We start from the raw sequence: 17,659 nt of genomic DNA, 5'->3' as shown, positions 1-17,659 counted from the left end.
CTAATTGATAAGACAGAGATGAAGTGAAGTATAATTAACAAAATTGATAAAGTTAGTGCTTTATATACTTAGCAACTCTAAAAAATTATGCCAGCTCTTTTGAATATCACCATTTGGTGCCAGCAAGAATGAGTGGACATCTCCATGTGCTTGGTAGAGAAGCAGGCCTATAGGGCAGGTGTATTCATTTTCTCTTAGAAGCATTCCTTAGATCAAGATTGCCTTGTGTGATTTTCATGTTTCATAGTCACACTTCATGAAAACCAATGGCCCCCACCTTCCCAGAATTAGTGACAATACACAATATGCCTTTCAACAAAGATTTTGGTTGGTTGGAGTGGGGAAAGAGCTAGGTCCATTTTTCTCCACCAAACGTCAGTCACACATAGGCCTTCAGATCCTCAAGGACTGGAGAACATTTTCTAAGACTTCTCATTTTTTCAGTCCCTTGCTTCAGCTCCCTGTAGCTAACTTTGGCTACTCACCAAGACACAAGTGCATCTCCTTGGCCTTTGTTCTTGCAAAACTTCTAGCAGTTGACTCCAGATTTTATGGTTACTTTTGGCACAATTAGCAGCAGAGACAGAAATAACTAGGCTGTGGATGACTTGATGGACAGAAGGGTCTGTCAGTTCACCCTTTTCTTAGCATGCAGGGCACACTTCATAGATGTTAATGTCTGAGTGCTTCCTGGAGTCCAAAGCACTGGTGGGGCCTCTTGTCACTGAGGAGGAATTATTATCCTATAGCTTCACTGTTTGCTGTCATTACTCTGCGTTCCTTCCTGTTCTAGGCTGAAAGCCTAGAGGGCTCTACACTGCAAGTCGTCTCATCTAATTTGTACTATTCAAATCCTGGCTGTAGTTCGTATTCCAGCAGAGGTAATATTTTACATTTCCGTAATGAGGACAAAGCAGCTTTAGAAATGTTTTCAAATGATTTTTTATGTTTATTATTATGTATAATTTGCCCATAGTTTTCTTTTTTTTCCAATTTTATTGAGATATGGTTGACAAATATGACTAGAATGTATTTAAGGTATACAATGTGATGATTTGATATACGTATACCCTATGAAATGATGACCACATGCAAGCTAATTAACATAGCAACATATCAGTCACCTTACATACTTACCGTCTGTGCGTGTGTGTTGTGAGAACACGTGACATCTACTTCTGCAGCAAATTTCAAGTACACATTTTTATTAACTTCAGTCACCATGCTATATGTTGGAACCTCAGAAATTATTCATCTTAAAAATAAAAGTTTGTATCTGTTGACTAATATTTTTCATTTCCTTCCACAGTCACCCCAAACCCTTGGCAAACACCACTGTACTCTCTGTTACTGAGTTAGACTCTTTTCTAGCTTCCGCATTAAGCAAAATTAGACAGCATTTGTATTTCTGTGTTGGGCTTATTCCACATAGCATAATGTCCTCCAGGTTGGTCTATTTCATTGCAAATGACAGAGTGTCCTTCCCTTTTAAGGGTAAATAATATTCTATTGTATAAATAGACCACATTTTCTTTATCCATTGGTCTGTTGATAGACTCTTAGGTTGTTTCCAGTATTTTGTCTATTGTGAATCATGCTGCAATAAACATGGAGTGCAAATATGTCTTGGAAACAGCGATTTAATTACCTTTGGATATATAGTCAGAAGTGGGAATCTTGATCATACAGTAGTAATAGTTTGAATCTTTAGACCTCCGTACTGTTTTCCGTAATGGCTGTACCATTTTACATTCCCATGAATTGTGTACACGGGTTCCATTTTCTCCCCATACCTACCAACACTTGTTTCGCTTTGACTTTTTTGGTTTTCAAAAATAATACTAACAGGCAAGACGTGATATCTCATTGTTTTTTGTTTTTTTGTTTGTTTGTTTGTTTTCTGAGATGGGGTTTCGCTCTTGTTGCCCAAGCTGGAGTGCAATGGTGCGATCTTGCCTCACTGCAACCTCCTCCTCCCAGGTTCAAGCGATTCTCCTGCCTCAGCCTCCTGTGTAGCTGGAATTACAGGCGTCCACCATCACACCCGGCTAATTTTTTGAGTCTGCGGATTATACAAGTAGAGGTCTTTGGGACTCAAAAGCATATGGACAGAACTTAAATCTATGTAAGTGGATGAAATTACTCAGGAAGAGATTCTTGATTGAGAAGACAGGGAAGTCCATGTTTGTATCATCTGAATGTGGAAACATTCAGAAAGAAAAACGAATCCAATAAGGCAAAAAAGGTTAGGGATTAAAGAAGCAAGCCAGAGTTGTGTGGTGTCTGGAAGCCAAAAGAAGAAAAATTTCCCAACAGAAGGGTGTGGTCAATTATATCAATGTTGCTGAAAGGATGATGGAGAAGAATATGGAGGTAAACATTTTATTTAGCACATTAATGATAATTTTGACAAAGAACAGGCCCATAGAAAGAGACCAGAGCTTGATTGAAAGTGTGTTAAGATGCGAATAGAAGATCAGCAGAGGAGAAAATGAGCGTAAGTGTTTCCTTTGTATTTTTTTTTTCCTGTGAAGAGAAGCTGAAAATAATGCTACAGTTACTGAGGGGGATTGGAGTCATGCAAAGACTTCTTACTTTATTTATTTATTTATTTATTTATTTATTTATTTATTTATTTATTTATTTTGAGACAGAATCTCACTCTGTTGCCCAGGTTGGAGCGCAGTGGTGCAATCTCGGCTCACTGCAGTCTCTGCCTCCCGGGTTCAAGCAGTTATAATGAGGGAAAACAGGAAGTGTACATGCAGGCACAGATATGTGGAAGATTTGAAGAGGGCTTTGTAGCCAACTGCTTCTGTTCTAGTGAAGTGTGAGGCAAGGCATCAGCTTAGAATGATGGTGTGGAATGGTCATTTTAAAACTGACTGAGACTAGGTTCCAGAAGTATAGTCATGCACCATGTTCAGGAAGGCAAGGCCAAGTATTGTAAAAAATGCTCAAATTACAAATTGATTTATCAGTTAAATATATTCACAATCAAATTACAAGTGAGCTATTAAGATGTGAATGACAGAATCAAATGTCTTCCAAAAGAGTAAAGAGGAGAAAGAAGCTAGAACTGAAGAGTTAGCCAAAATATAGCTTACTAGAACATGTCTGATGAAGGTAGTAAAATAATAGAAAATGAAAGGATTACTTTAAAATATTACTAGAAAAATGGTACCTTTGACAAAAGTTGAAACATCACCATTTTCACATGTAAAGATAAGTTTGACATTTATTGTTAAACATATAGAGTGACAAAACATATAAAATATATAAATTGTTACCTAAGTTGAACTGTATGATGCACAGCAAAGACGTCAATGAGAATAGAAAATTATATCCTAACAGTAAAAATCACTGGAAAAAAAATAAAATAAAAGATATCCTTCACTATACAAATATTTTAAATATTTCTCTGTCTAAAAATCTCTGCCATGCAGATATTAGAAGCCAAATAACAAATTGAAAAGAAGTTATTACCACAAATATAACAAAGTCTCCGTGTTCCTAACCTGTAAAAATACTTCAACAAATCAAGAAAACTGTGGACAAGTTACTTAAGCAAATTAAAATAGGCAAATTTTATACCTTATCAATTAGTGAAGACTACTTATATGTAAAATTTAACATGAAAAAATATGTAGTGGGCTAAGTACACTTATATGTTGCTGGTAAGAATGCAAAATATTTAACATTTTAAGAAAACAATTTGTCTTTTCATATGAAGAGTATTAAACAGATTTTTAACCTTGGTTCGAGTAATTTCACTCATAGGAATTTTCTATAGAAAAAAAGTCACACATCCAAGAGATTGACATTACTGATTTCACACACACATACACACACACACAGAGACATACACACACACACACACACACACGACAATGTTAAAGGTAAAACAATGATAAAATAGCTAATAATGTTACAAAACACCCATATGATGTAACATTATACCATCACTCAACAGTATTTTCAGGGCCATTTATTCTGTAGGTGTTAAATTTATTAAATACTTATTATATGACACATGCTGATTACAAGTATAAAGATGTCATTATATTTATATTTACTAACTTGTTTCATCCTCACAACACTACAAAGCAGGTCTTATTGTTAATGTCAATTTACACTTTGCAAACTTGCAGACTTGGGCACAAACAGGTTAAGTAATATGCTAAAAGTTATAGAAATAAGTGGGGTGTATTCAATTCTAACTTCTGTATGCCGATAACTGACCCTAGACTCTGCAGTGCTGTATACTGCCACTATATAATATAGGAAAAATAACTATATGCTTGTAGGTTAAAAAAATCTGTTTTACACACACACATCAACTCAGTAAAATGCATGCCTGTATTAAAATGGAAGGAAATTCATATAAATACGTGTAGGAATTATCTCTACTCAGCCTTGCCTTCCAAACATGATATACTACTACTATACTTTCTGAACCTAGTCTCAGTTACTGTTTTAAATTACTATAGGAATTGATTTAAAAAGTGTTAGCAAATCTTCAAACAGCAATATCCCCCAAAAGAGTGTCATTTAATTAGCCATATCATTTTATATCATTTTTAATCTTCAAAATGCAACTCACAGCTTTTGTTCACATCTTTTGTTTTCAATATTCTCAGACTTATAAACAAACTAATAGTAGTGCAGCATAATTAAGCTGGTGAGAAAATGCATTATGTTGTCCTCTCCGTCTTTAGCACAAATACACAGACACACTGACTTAAATATCCACACCCACCACGCATGTGAACACTGCAATGGTTGGAATGTTACAAGATAGCCTTAGATAATGGAAAATCACTATTTTGCTTGTTTGTTTTTGTATTAGCAAGAAATAAGCAAAGTTGTTTATCATGAACCTTGCTTATGGACTACCTTCACCTCCTATTTTCTTCATTTTATTAATAATTGCATTTTAGGAACTATAAAGTATCTCCATGTCAAAAACCAACAAACAAAAACAAACAAGCAAAGACACTTGCTAGAGTGTTTCATATGGCTGATGTTTAGAAAGAAAAAAAAGAGCAAGTACAATGCAAATACAAGCAAACTACTACCAGTTGGGGCATTAGACAAGAAGTCTATATAACCTTTTATTAAGGTCAGTTGGTCTAAATTTGTGCAAATCTCAAGACGTCTCCGCCTTTGATGTTCGGGTTTTACTTACACCACCCGCTTGAAACTTTCCTTTCTCTGGTTCTTTTCCTTTCCCTGATCCAGTATAAACTTCGAAGGTTAGGGGTCATGTCCCAATGTGGGAACCCATTTAACTAAATAGCTTCCTGGGAAAATAAAGATTAAATTTTAAATAGAGTGAAGAGTAATTTTAGATAGTGTAAATCATGCCCTATAAATTACTTCATGGAGAGAAGATTTAAAGAGCATTTGACAAATCCAGTTACATTCCTTCACTTTTCTATTAAATGCTATACTCTGCACTGTATTGGTTTTACCATTAGTATTTGATTCATAACATGAATCTTTTGACTCTCAGGAGAAGGAATTTTGGAAGCTAGCCATGATCCTTCCCTAGAGCGTGGAGTGTGCTGGCAGCATGTATTTTCCCAGGACCCTCCTCAAGGCCCCCATGACCTCCTTATTCCTCAGGCTGTAGATGAGGGGATTCAGGGCTGGAGTGACAATTGTGTAGAATACAGAGATGATGTTGTCTTGTCTGATGCTGTGGAAGGAACTGGGCAAGACATACATGAATGTGGCAGCTCCATAGAACATCCCAACCACAGTCAGGTGGGAAGAGCAGGTGACAAGGGCTTTCTTCCTCCCCTCATTTGATGGCATATGGAGCACAGTGAGTAGAATTTGTGTATAGGAGGCCAGTATAGCAGCAAGAGAGGGAATCAGGAAGGTCACACCCATCACATATACCATGAGCTCATATCTGGAGGTATCAGCACAGGCCAACTTCAGCAAGGGTGGGATCTCACAGAGAAGATGCCTGATATCCTGGGCCCTGCAGAAGGGATAGTGCATGGTATACACGGTATATATTAGGGCACTTAGGGATGCCAGGATCCAGGACGTGGCCACCATGAGCCAGCAGGCTCTTGAGCTCATGAGGGTCATGTATTTCAGAGGATGACAAATGGCCACATACCTGTCATAGGCCATGAAGGCCAGTAGGAGGTCCTCAGCACCACCCATTGTCAGTACCAGGAACATCTGAAGGGCACAGCCTCCAAAGGAGATGGTGTTTTCTCTGCGCAGAAAGTCCGCAAGGGCCTTGGGAGTGACAACAGATGTGAACAGGAGGTCCATGAGAGAGAGTTGCCCAAGCAGGAGGTACATGGGTATGTGGAGCTGGGCTTCCATGGTGATAGCCAGGAGCAGCAGGCCATTGCTGGTCAGTGCCAACAAGTATAGGATTGTAATTGTAGCACAGAGCAGTTCAGGAGACCCACTGTCATTCAGAATCCCCACCAAGATGAAGCCACTTCCCAAGGTGAAGTTCCAGAGCTCCATGCTGTGGTTTCTTTCATCACCTAGAACAAGATGGATACTTCATGAATTTTTGCTAAGATGAACTCTAGTTTTGGAATATCAGAGGCTCTTTAGGACATGAATCTACTGAGATGTTACCCTTTCCACTGATAACTGACTTTGCCTCTCGATTTCTGAATGTCTGACTTCTCACTGTATTTTGATAAAAGTTCCATCTAAATGGAGAACAGACATCACAGTAATAACTAAACATTAAGAGATCACACATAAAATCTTATTTAGGACATTAAACCTGAACATGTATCTTTCCAAAAGCAATAAATTATCTTTCTCTTAAGATTAAAGAAATATTCTGCCACACAAATCCTTGATTATCCTTGTAACTATCCAGTTAGTTTTCTTCATAGACTTGTTTTGATATGAAATTCCAAACAGGTACAGAGACTTGTTTTCAATAAAGCACTTTCACTTCTTTTTCCGTAGAACTTACAGCCACATTTGTTTGCAGTACTCAAGGCAGTAGATGAAAGCCTCATTAGTAGGCTAAAACTTGTCCACCTTAGTTACCTCTCTCTTGGCCAGCCCCACGTTCTACAGAAGCTTGAGAGAGAAGGGATAATGGACTGCCTGAGACAAGAGAATGTTGTGTTTGAGAAGATGTTGCATTTAGAGCTAAATACTTTGGGGTCAATGCAAATGTGTTTATTTAAAACAGGTTATATTAAGATGTGAGCTTGGAAGGGCTCTGAAATATAACATATGAGGTCTTTCCTAGGAAGATCAGGATGTTTGTGTTTGGGAGAAATGGTGAAAGGGAACAAGAGAGCATCTATTATATGCTGTAATTATGCTCAATAATTCTATCCCCTCTCCTGCCTTTGACCAGATGTTCACTCTCCCTTCTGCAGGGCCAGAACATTTAAACTTGGTAGAAGGACCACAGGAATAGGGAGGAACTGCTTTTCCAGAAAGCAGCTGTCGGTGTTGTGTACCCAATCCAATGGAGAAGCCAAGGAGAAGGACAAGGGCCTAAGATTGACAGGAGTCTATGTGCATTGTGAAACTGGATAGATAAAGCCAACTGTGAACATGCAGTTAAAGATTTTGAAGTGAAGCATCCTCTGTGAATCATTTCCCCATATACGGCATCTATGTTTTCATATTTCACTGGTTTCCACTAGCCTCTTATGGGGCCATCAGTACCTTAATGGTTAAAAGGTATAAGAACATGCAATGGACATATCATCACTTTTTAGGTGGCCCTTTAGGATATTCATCATCTGATAGATGCAAAAATGCGTTACTGGAAGCCAGCAGAGCACACAGGGTCTAAAGACAAGTATTGCGATTTCCACCAGGAAGCAGATACCCATGCCTGGGCTGTAGCACAGTCCTTATTGGTTCTCTTTTCGGGTTCAGAAAATTAAGAATAGACAAATTGGAACAGGCTATGAAGCCCAAACATTATACTAGGGAATCTGGCAGACCGAGTAGTTCAAGTTTTTAGGGTATGCTTTGGAATCCATTTTTCCTACTCAGCTTACCTAGAGGCACACCTTTCCCTGAAATAAATACAAAGTCCTTACCTCAGGTTGTGAGAAGCTTAGCTGTCCGACCACTCAGACTTTCCTAGGGATTGTTTGAAGTTCAAGGATGTTCCATTCGAAATGGGAAGAAAGGACGTGGCTTTCTTCAGCAGTGTTCAGTTGGTTTAATATTGCCAAGTTGGGTTAAGTGTCTGAAAAGTACTAGTGAGATCAGATGTCAGGGCCCTTCTATTCCTTCCACTTAGCCACAGGTCTACCCTAGAGATAGCAGCGGATGCAGACAGACAGCTAATACAGAATTTGGGTAGTTTCCTGTATAGGAAGAAGATTACTTTCTTGTTCTCACACCTGTGAACAACTAGTAGAAACTACTTTCATACAGGTTGCCAGGGAGAGAGCCCCTCTAGCCCTAGAACAGTTACCAGACTGAGTTCTTGGGTTCAGATACTCAGACTTTCCTTCATTCTTGCTGGGGTCAGGGAGCAAAGATAAAAGCTGCAGGGTCCTGGAGGAAATAGATATTGAGTCGATATTGAAAGAGCTGCCCAAAGGAGATTCTGTTGTCCCCTGCCTCACTCTCCCTGGAGCCAAAGGTGAGCCAGAGCCTTGTCCTGAGAGAGGCTGCCCTGTCTTTTGATCCATGATCTCTTCCCTCTATTTTAACCCTATGTTCCGAGGGACTTATCCTCTCAACTCAAATGGCTTCCCTGGAAATGCTGGCCCAAGATCAGGATGACAATTAATCCTCATGGGTGTGTTTCCTGGCCTGGTATTCCTATATTCTTCTTTCACTAAATAAGCTCCTAGGCTGTATGTTTCTATTCCACAAGGGAGGCACTGATAGCTTGTTTCTAAATTAACTAAATAAAGAATAGGACACAGAGTCTCCTTATGTGGTCACCCCTCTGTCCCAGAAAATAAGGTGGCTTTCCTTACTTATGTGGCATGCTGCTTCCTTCTTTATTTTCCTTTTACCCTGGACTATCTCCTATTCAATATGACTGCTCCCTGAGGAGTCTGTAAATGTGAGGTCTTCCCCTCATTGACCTTTGGCAATCCAGTATGGCTTATATGTCTTGGTGTTACTGTGTTCTTCCACCAGTGATGCTTAAAGAGTAAATAGACAGTTTTCTAAGTATTGGGCACGAAAACAAAAAGGAATTCATACAGTACTGAACTTGAAGAGTATCAATATCAATGAAAACATTTTATATTCTCCCAGAAATAAAAGACAGATTACCCACTAAGTAAAGACAACTAGATAATAGTGGAATATCAATAGCAGCAATAGGACAAGGGAGAAATATATTCAAAAGTGCTGAGGAAACTTAACTGCACACCTATGATTCCAGGCACAGCTGAGCCATTATTAATGAATTAGGACAAAGTAAAAATAACATTGGAAAGTATTTATCCCCAAACACTCCCAATAAAATAATTTCAGCAAGGAGAAAAGTGGCACCTAGAAAATGTATACAAGGAGAAATAATGGACTTAGAAATTGATTCAATAAGTGAATTGGCAAGTTTAATTCATGAAAAATAAAATGTTTATATTTTTAAAATAGTCAAACTAAAATTCTTCACAAAAATAATAACATGAGTGGAATTTTCCTATAGGTACTTGAAGTCTGTAGAAGCAGAATATTAAAAGCTTCATACTCATTTATATAACACTATAATTTCCTTTCTTCATTATTCATTAAAGTGCAATCTACATACAGTAAAATTCACCTTTTTTAGTATACAGTTTTACAAGTTTTGACAAATGTATATAGTCTTGAGACCACCACCAAAATCAAGACACAGAAGTTTCATCAGCCACAAGAATTCTCAGGTGCCTGTTTGTATTCCTCCCCTCCCCCTCCCAAGCCCCTGCCAACTGTCTGATCTGTTTACTGTCACTATTATTTTGTCTTTTCCAAAATGTCATATAAATGACATCATACGTTTTGAGCCTAGCTTCATTCAATTAGAATAATATGTTTTAGATTCATCCATATTCTTGTATCCACTAGCAGTCCTTTCTCATTTAATACTGAATAGTACCCAATTGTATGGCTCTATCATCGTTTGTTTATCCATTCACCAGTTGACGGGCATTTCTGTTGTTTCCTATTTTGTTGATTATGAAAAAGCCATCATAAACTTTCACGTACAGGTTTTGACATGAATATAAATTGTCTATTCACTTGGGAAAATACCTCAGAGTAAAACTGATTGGTTATGTGGTAAGTGTATGTCTAGGTTTATAAAACTTTGCCAGACTTTTCCATATTGACTGAACCATTTTGCATTCCCAATTTTATTTCCATTTTGCATTATTTTAAGCTGTAAAGAATAGGCTTTTTAAATTTTAACTCAAAATGGATGAAATATTGCCTGAGGCCTTACATTTCAAGTCTTCCCAATTAACATGCAAAGAAAAAAGAAGAGTTTTTTAAAGGAAACAGGATTATTCATGCCAATAAAGAAGGAGGTACAATTCCAAACAGAAAGTCATCTAAGAAAACACATACATGCATACATGCTTTGAGCTGGAGACTGAAAACATTATCACAATTAAGTGCTGTCTACATGGTAACATTGAAAATGTTCTTATAAAATTGCCTAAAAATTTTTTGAGATATGTAAATTATAAAGATTTATTTTATTTACTATGGAATATAGCTTTTAATCTCTAAGCCCTTTTATACTCATTTGTCATCATAGGTAATGATATGAAAATTCCCACTTAACAGTTTATAAAACAAAAAAAATCATTTTCTTTGTCAGACACGTGAGTCATAAACCTTGAGTCATAAAGTCTTTGTGTCAAAATATAATTTTTGGAAAGCTACAAATATGATGCCCACAAATATAGAATGATATATATGTTAACTTAATAAGAAAGTTTGAGAGATAGTAAATCTGATTCAAAAGGCATTTGAAGAATAGTTAATGTTAGAACATGTCTATCTTGTTGAAATATATAAGATTACAAGAAATCTTCATTCTGTTGATATGATGTATCACCTTGTTTGATGTGTATGCTGAACCATCCTTTTATCTCTGGGCCACCTTAACCATTTTTAAGGTGTACAGTTCAACAGCATTAAGTACACTCATATTGTTGTGTTGCCATCACCACCATCCATCTTCAGAACTTTTTTTTTTTTTTGAGATGGAGTCTCACTCTGTCATCCAGACTGGAGTGCAATGGAATGGTCTCAGCTCACTGCAACCTCCGCCTTGCGGGTTCAACCGATTCTCCCACCTCAGCCTCCTGAGTAGCTGGGACTACAGGTGCGTGCCACCACACCTGGCTAATTTTTCTTTTATATTTTTGGTAGAGACAGGGTTTCACTATGTTGACCAGGCTGGTCTCGAACTCCTGACCTCGTGGTCCACCCGCCTCAGCCTCCCAAAGTGCTGGGATTACAGTCGTGAGCCACCACGCCCAGCCTGCTGTTTTTTAGAACAAGAAAAATTGTGGTATTAACAAATTTTAGGAGACTGAATCAAACACTCAGTTTTGGATTAAAAGTGAAGTGCTTACTAGCCATCCAGGCAGAAAGGTCACATCAGCAATTAGCTAAATGAGTTTGTGCTTCAGAGGAAGTCATGTCCTTGGGAGTTGATATGTATTTAAACCTATGGGATGATGAAATTGCCAGAGAATATTGAATGAGAAGAAAAGGAGGCTTGAATGGAGCCACAAGCCACTTCAATATTTAGATGTCACGTTGAAGAGAAGAAGTTGGCCAAGTAAAGACTGAATCCAGTGGAGTACTTAGAAAACCTGTTGGTTGTAGTGGCCTGAGAGTAAAAAATGATGCTCCCAAAAGGAGAGAATGATCCAATTCTGTCAAACGTGGCTGAATGTGTTAGCAGGATGAAGATAAAGAAGTGATACTGAGTTTGGTATCACTTCTTTATCTTCATCCTGCTCACACATTCAGCCACATTTGACAGAATTGGATCATTCTGAAGCTGGAAACCATCATTCTCAGCAAACTATCACAAGGACAAAAAACCAAACACCGCATGTTCTCACTCATAGGCGGGAATTGAACAATGAGAACACTGGGACACAGGAAGGGGAACATCACACACCGGGGCCTGTTGTGGGGTGGGGTGAGTGGGGAGGGATAGCATTAAGAGATATACCTAATGTAAATGACGAGTTAATGGGTGCAGCACACCAACATGGCACATGTATACATATGTAACAAACCTGCACATTGTGCACATATACCCTAGAACTTAAAGTATAATAAAAAAAATATATATATATGAAGTGATACTGAGTTTGGTGTAGGAACATTATTGCTGAATCTGACAAGCACAATTGCAGTAATGTGGTGCTGAGGGCAGAGAAGACTGATTACAGTGGCATGAGCCATAGATGGTAGAAAAGGATGTGGAAACTTTGGGTTTAGACACATCTTTCAAGGTGATTTGCTGTGAGAATTGGGGGAACTGTAAGGGAAATGTAATTTAGACAGAAGACTTCCCTTAGATAGAAGATATTGGAGCATGTGTGTAACCTATAGTAATTTTCCAGTAGAGAGATGATGTAGAAGAGAATCAGGTAATTGCAAGACCAATTTCTTTGGGTATTAAGAGAATAAGATATGAAGAGCATTAGTGGAGGATTTGGCCTCTTATAGGCATTTTCAAAGATGAAAAGCTATGTGAAGATGTATGGTAAATTGGTAGTGGAAAATGAGGAAGTCCTATATGATTGCTTCTAGTTTTCCAATGATGTATGAGGCAATTTCAGAAGCTGAGAGTGAAGGTACAAAATGGTATTTTCAGAGAATAAGAAAGAGGTTGTATTAGGGCTGTGCAAGATACTGTGTTCTTGGTGCAGAAGACTGAATATTGCAAAGGTGTGGGCTTTGCACACATTCCCAAATTAATTTATGAGTTAAATATAACCACAATGAATATAATAATGGGATTTTTTTGACATTTGGCAGATGAATGAAAAGCTTATCAGAAATAACAGGTAATAAAACATAATGAAAGGTCAGTGATGAGAAACAGAAAAGGAGAGCCTTGAGAGACTACTGGAACTAGAGAGCTAGCTCAGAAAATCTCTTTATTACTATATGTATAAGAAGTCAGTATATGGTCAAGCAATTACAATAAATAATAATATATTTTTAAAGGTTACTAAAAATGCTAACAAGAAAATATTTGAAAACATAATAAAGTCTCAACATACATAATACAGCTAAATAATTTGGATGAAATAAAAAGTTAAATATCATTAACAAAATTTTTAAGCATATGTAAAAGAAAGATATGTAAGTATTTTCTGAAATAAGAATGAAAATTTTAAGAGTAAAATTCTCTGAAAATTTTAAAGAATAATATAGATTTTTATAACTACATAAATATTGTGATACTTCCCTATCTAACAAATCCTACCATGTAGCTAAATTAAAAAACTGAAAAAAATTGCCACATACATAAGTGTTAAATTACTTGTGACTTTCATCTATAAAGATCTGTACAACATCATTATAAAAAATGAAATAATGTAAATTAAAACATCTGTTTTATTTCCTTGAAGTATTTAATAAATTAGCAAAGGTAAGATAGAATTAGAAATAGCATAGTAAGGCGGGCATTGTCACATAATGCTAGCTAGAAAACAAAGTGTTTCTAACTTTCTGAAAACCAATTTGGCTCTTTGTAATAAGAATTTTAAATAGAGTCTTGATCTTTATCACAGTAATTTCACTTTTAGAAATTTGATCTAAGATAAAATTAGACCCTCATATAAGAATATTTGGAGGAGTAAAACTAAATGTCAGCAAATGCCTACATATATGCTAGAGAACTCATGTGATAAAATATTATATAATCATTAAAATGAAGTTTTTCCTAGACACATACAACCTACCAAGACTGAAACATTTAACAAAGAACTAATGCTGATCTTTCTCAAAATCTTTCAAAAAAATTAAAAGGAGAGTGTACTTCCCAGCTCATTTTACAAGGCCAGTATTACCCTGATACCAACACCAGAGAAGAACAATACAAGAAAAGAAAATTACAGGCCAATATCTCTGATAAGCATAGATGCAAGACTCCTCAACCAAATACCAGCAAACAAAATTCAACAGCCTATTAAAAGGATCATTCACCATGATCAACTGGGATTTATCCCAGTGATGCAAGGATGGCTTAATATATGCAAATAAATAATATAATACACCACATTTATAGGATAGAGGACAAAAACTGTATGATCATCTTGATATATGCAGAGAAGACATTTTATAAAATTCAACATCTTTTCATGAGAAAAACTCAACAAATTACATATTGAAAGAATGTACCTCAACATAATAAAGGCCATATATTACCCGCCCACATCTGACATCATACTTAGTGGAGAAAAGTTGAAATCTTTCCTCCAGTATCAGGAAAAAGACAAGCATGCCCACTCTTGCCATTTGTATTCAACATAGTACTGGAAGTTCTGGCCAGGGCAATCAGGCAAAAGAAAGAAATAGGCATTCAAATTGGAAAGAAAAAAGTAAATTTTTTCTGTTTGTAAATGCTCATTTATATAAAAAACCCAAAATACTAAAAAAAGTCTTAGAACTAAAAAATTCAGTAAGGTTGCAAGATACAAAATCAATGTATAAAAAGCACTTGCATTTCTATAGACTAAAAATGAACTATCTGAAAAGGAAATTAAGGAAATGATCCCATCCGCAATAGCCAAAACATAAAATAATAAATTAATTAAAGATAAAATAAATGATAAAAAAGATTAAAGATGGCCACAAAATAAAATAATAAAACAAATTAAAATACTTAAAAATAAATTTAACCAAGGATGTGAAAGATTTGTACACTGAAACTATAAAACATTGATGAAAGAAATTGAAGGAGATACAGAAAATGGAAATATATCCCACGTTCATAAATTGGAAAAATTAATATTGTTAAAATATCCATACTACCAAAAGCAATCTATAGCTTCAATTCAATCCTTACAAAAATTTCAATGACATTCTGTACAGAAATATAAAATACAATTATAAAATTCATATGGAATCACAAAAGACCCCAACTAACAGAAGCAATCTTGAGCAAAAAGAACAAAGCCAGAGGCATCACATTACCTGATTTCAAAATATGCTTGCAAAACTATAGTAATGAAAACAGGATGATAGCATAAAAACCTACACATACACCAATGGAATAGAATGAAATAGAGACCTATAAATCAATCCATACAGCTTTGGTCAATTGATATTTGACAAAGGTGCCAGGAAAACATAACGGGGAAAGAGCAGTTTTTTTGGTAAGGAGTGTTAGAAAACGTAGACATCCACATGCAGAAAAATGAAATTAGACCCTATCTTATACCACATACAAAAAAATCAACTCAAAATGGGTTAAAGACTTAAATGTAAGGCCTGAAACTGTAAAACTACTAGAATAAAATATAGGAGAATAGATCCATGACATTGGTCTGATCAAAGATTTTTTTAATATGACCCCAAAAACACAGGGAAAAATAGGCAAATGGGACTACATCAAACTAAAATGCTTCTGCACAGCAAAGGAGACAATTATGAAAGTGATAAGACAACCTATGGAATGAGAGAATATATTTGCAAACCATACATTTGATAAGAGATTTAAACCAAAATATGTAAGAAACTCAATAGTAAGAAAACAGTCTGATTAAAGAATGAGCGGCTGGGCGCGGTGGCTCACGCCTGTAATCCCAGCACTTTGGGAGGCCGAGGCAGGCAGATCACAAGGTCAGGAGATCAAGACCATCCTGGCTAACATAGTGAAACCCCGTCTCTACTAAAAATACAAAAAATCAGCCACGCGTGGTGGCGGGCGCCTGTAGTCCCAGCTACTTGGGAGGGTGAGGCAGGAGAATGGTGTGAACCCGGGAGGCAGAGTTGCAGTGAGCCAAGATCGCACCACTGCACTCCACTCTGGGCAACAGAGGGAGACTCCGTCTCAAAAAAAAAAAAAAAAAGAATGAGGAAAGAAAATCAAAGACATTTCTCAAGAGAGGACATAAAAATGGCCAACAAGTATATGAAAAATGTTCAACATTACTAATCATCAGGAAAATGCAAATCAAAACCACAATGAGATATCACTTCCCATCTGTTAGAATGGCTGTCATCAAAAGGACAAAAGATAACAAGTGTTGGCAAAAATATGGAGAAAAAGGCACACTTAAACAATGTGGGTGAGAATGTAAATTGGTACAGACATTAGGGAAAGCAGTATGGAGGTTCCTTAAAAAGATAAAAATAGAACTACCATATGATCCAGCAATGCTACTACTGGGTATATACCCAAAGGATAGGAAATCAGCATGTGGAGGAGATATCTGCACTCTCATGTTAATAGCATCCTTATTCTCAATAGCCAAGCTATGAAATCAACCTAAGTGTCCATCAACTGACGAATGAATAAAGAAAATGTCATATATATGTGTGTATATATATATATATATACACACACACACACATTGGAATACCACTTAGCTTTTTTTAAAAAAAGGAAATGCTATAGTTTGTGACAACATAGATGAACTTGGTGGATATTATGTCAAGTAAAGCAAGCGAAACTCAGAAAGAAAGATACTACATGTTCTCTTCATATGTGGAATCTAAAAGGGTTGAACTCACAAAAGCAGAGAGTACAATGGTGGTTACCAGGGGACAGTAGAGGTGCAGAACATTGGGAAGATGTTGGTCATGGGATACAAAATTTCAGTTATACGGGAAGGGTAAGTTTAAGAGATCTATTGTACAACATAGTAACTACAGTTAGTAGCCATGTATTATATTCTTGAAATTGTTCACAGTATATTTTAGTGTACTTACCACACAAAAAAGATAAATGTATGAGGCAGTGCCAATGTTAATTAGCTCAATTTATCCATTCTACAATGTATACCTATTTCAAAACGTCATGTGGTACACAATAAATATATACAATTTTTACTTTTCAACTAAAAATTTTTAAAGGAACCTATTACAAAAATGAGAGGAATTTAGAGAAATAGTATGAAAGAAAAGGAAAACCTAGGGATTATTTTTTGAGCAGAGAAGTCATGATCATCTTTGAAAGCTAAACCAAAGGATTGAGAGAGGGATTAGGATACAAGAAAAATACATAAATGAAGGAGTAAAGGCAGAGAGAATAGGGAATGAAGATGTAAAAGGAGCAATCTCAGTAATAATTGGAGAAGGCAACCCTAAAGTGGAGAAGGAGAACTTACTCCTCTGAAATAAAAGGCTAAGGAGTAAAAATAGTTCCTATATAAGACAATGAAAAGGTGTAAGAAAGTTTTCATCTGAGAAACTTAATCATCTGTGATCTTTACTTTTACCTATGAAATAGAAAGAAAGGTTGAATGTCAGGTATGTAGGGACTAATTGATTATTACCATAAACTCAGCTCCCAGAATGCAAGCTAGGACCTTGATAATATCCTCACCTTCCCATAAGGTCATGAAACAGTGAGAGAAATCTAATGTAGCTGATGCCATCTTACTTCTGACCTCACAAGCTAACTGCCTTTGCTCATTCTTACTGTGGACCAAGCCAATCACAAAAAGAATTTAGATTATACTTTAACTTTAGA

General features: G+C 36.4%; 2 protein-coding genes across 2 annotated transcripts in view; one reads left to right on the top strand and one right to left on the bottom strand.

Annotated features, from left to right (window-relative positions):
- OR2AG1 (olfactory receptor family 2 subfamily AG member 1) lies at positions 1–8,587 on the bottom strand. The gene is made up of 2 exons (XM_055355318.2): positions 8,067–8,587; positions 1–6,521 (listed from the first exon to the last, which is right to left on the bottom strand). The coding sequence occupies exon 2, from the start codon at positions 6,499–6,501 to the stop codon at positions 5,551–5,553; it is 951 nt and encodes a 316-aa protein (XP_055211293.1). The 5' UTR covers positions 6,502–6,521; positions 8,067–8,587; the 3' UTR covers positions 1–5,550.
- Positions 1–17,659, top strand: part of LOC101154372 (olfactory receptor 2AG2) — a 165,117-nt gene that overhangs the window by 139,407 nt on the left and 8,051 nt on the right. The window lies entirely within an intron of this gene.

This window comes from Gorilla gorilla, chromosome 9 (assembly GCF_029281585.2).
Source record: "Gorilla gorilla gorilla isolate KB3781 chromosome 9, NHGRI_mGorGor1-v2.1_pri, whole genome shotgun sequence".
Taxonomy (NCBI): domain Eukaryota; kingdom Metazoa; phylum Chordata; class Mammalia; order Primates; family Hominidae; genus Gorilla; species Gorilla gorilla.
This window is presented reverse-complemented; position numbering and strand designations above follow the sequence as displayed.

Excerpts from the sequence above, each read along its gene's own strand:
- OR2AG1 (XM_055355318.2), bottom strand. The coding sequence starts at position 6,501 with ATGGAGCTCTGGAACTTCACCTTGGGAAGTGGCTTCATCTTGGTGGGG.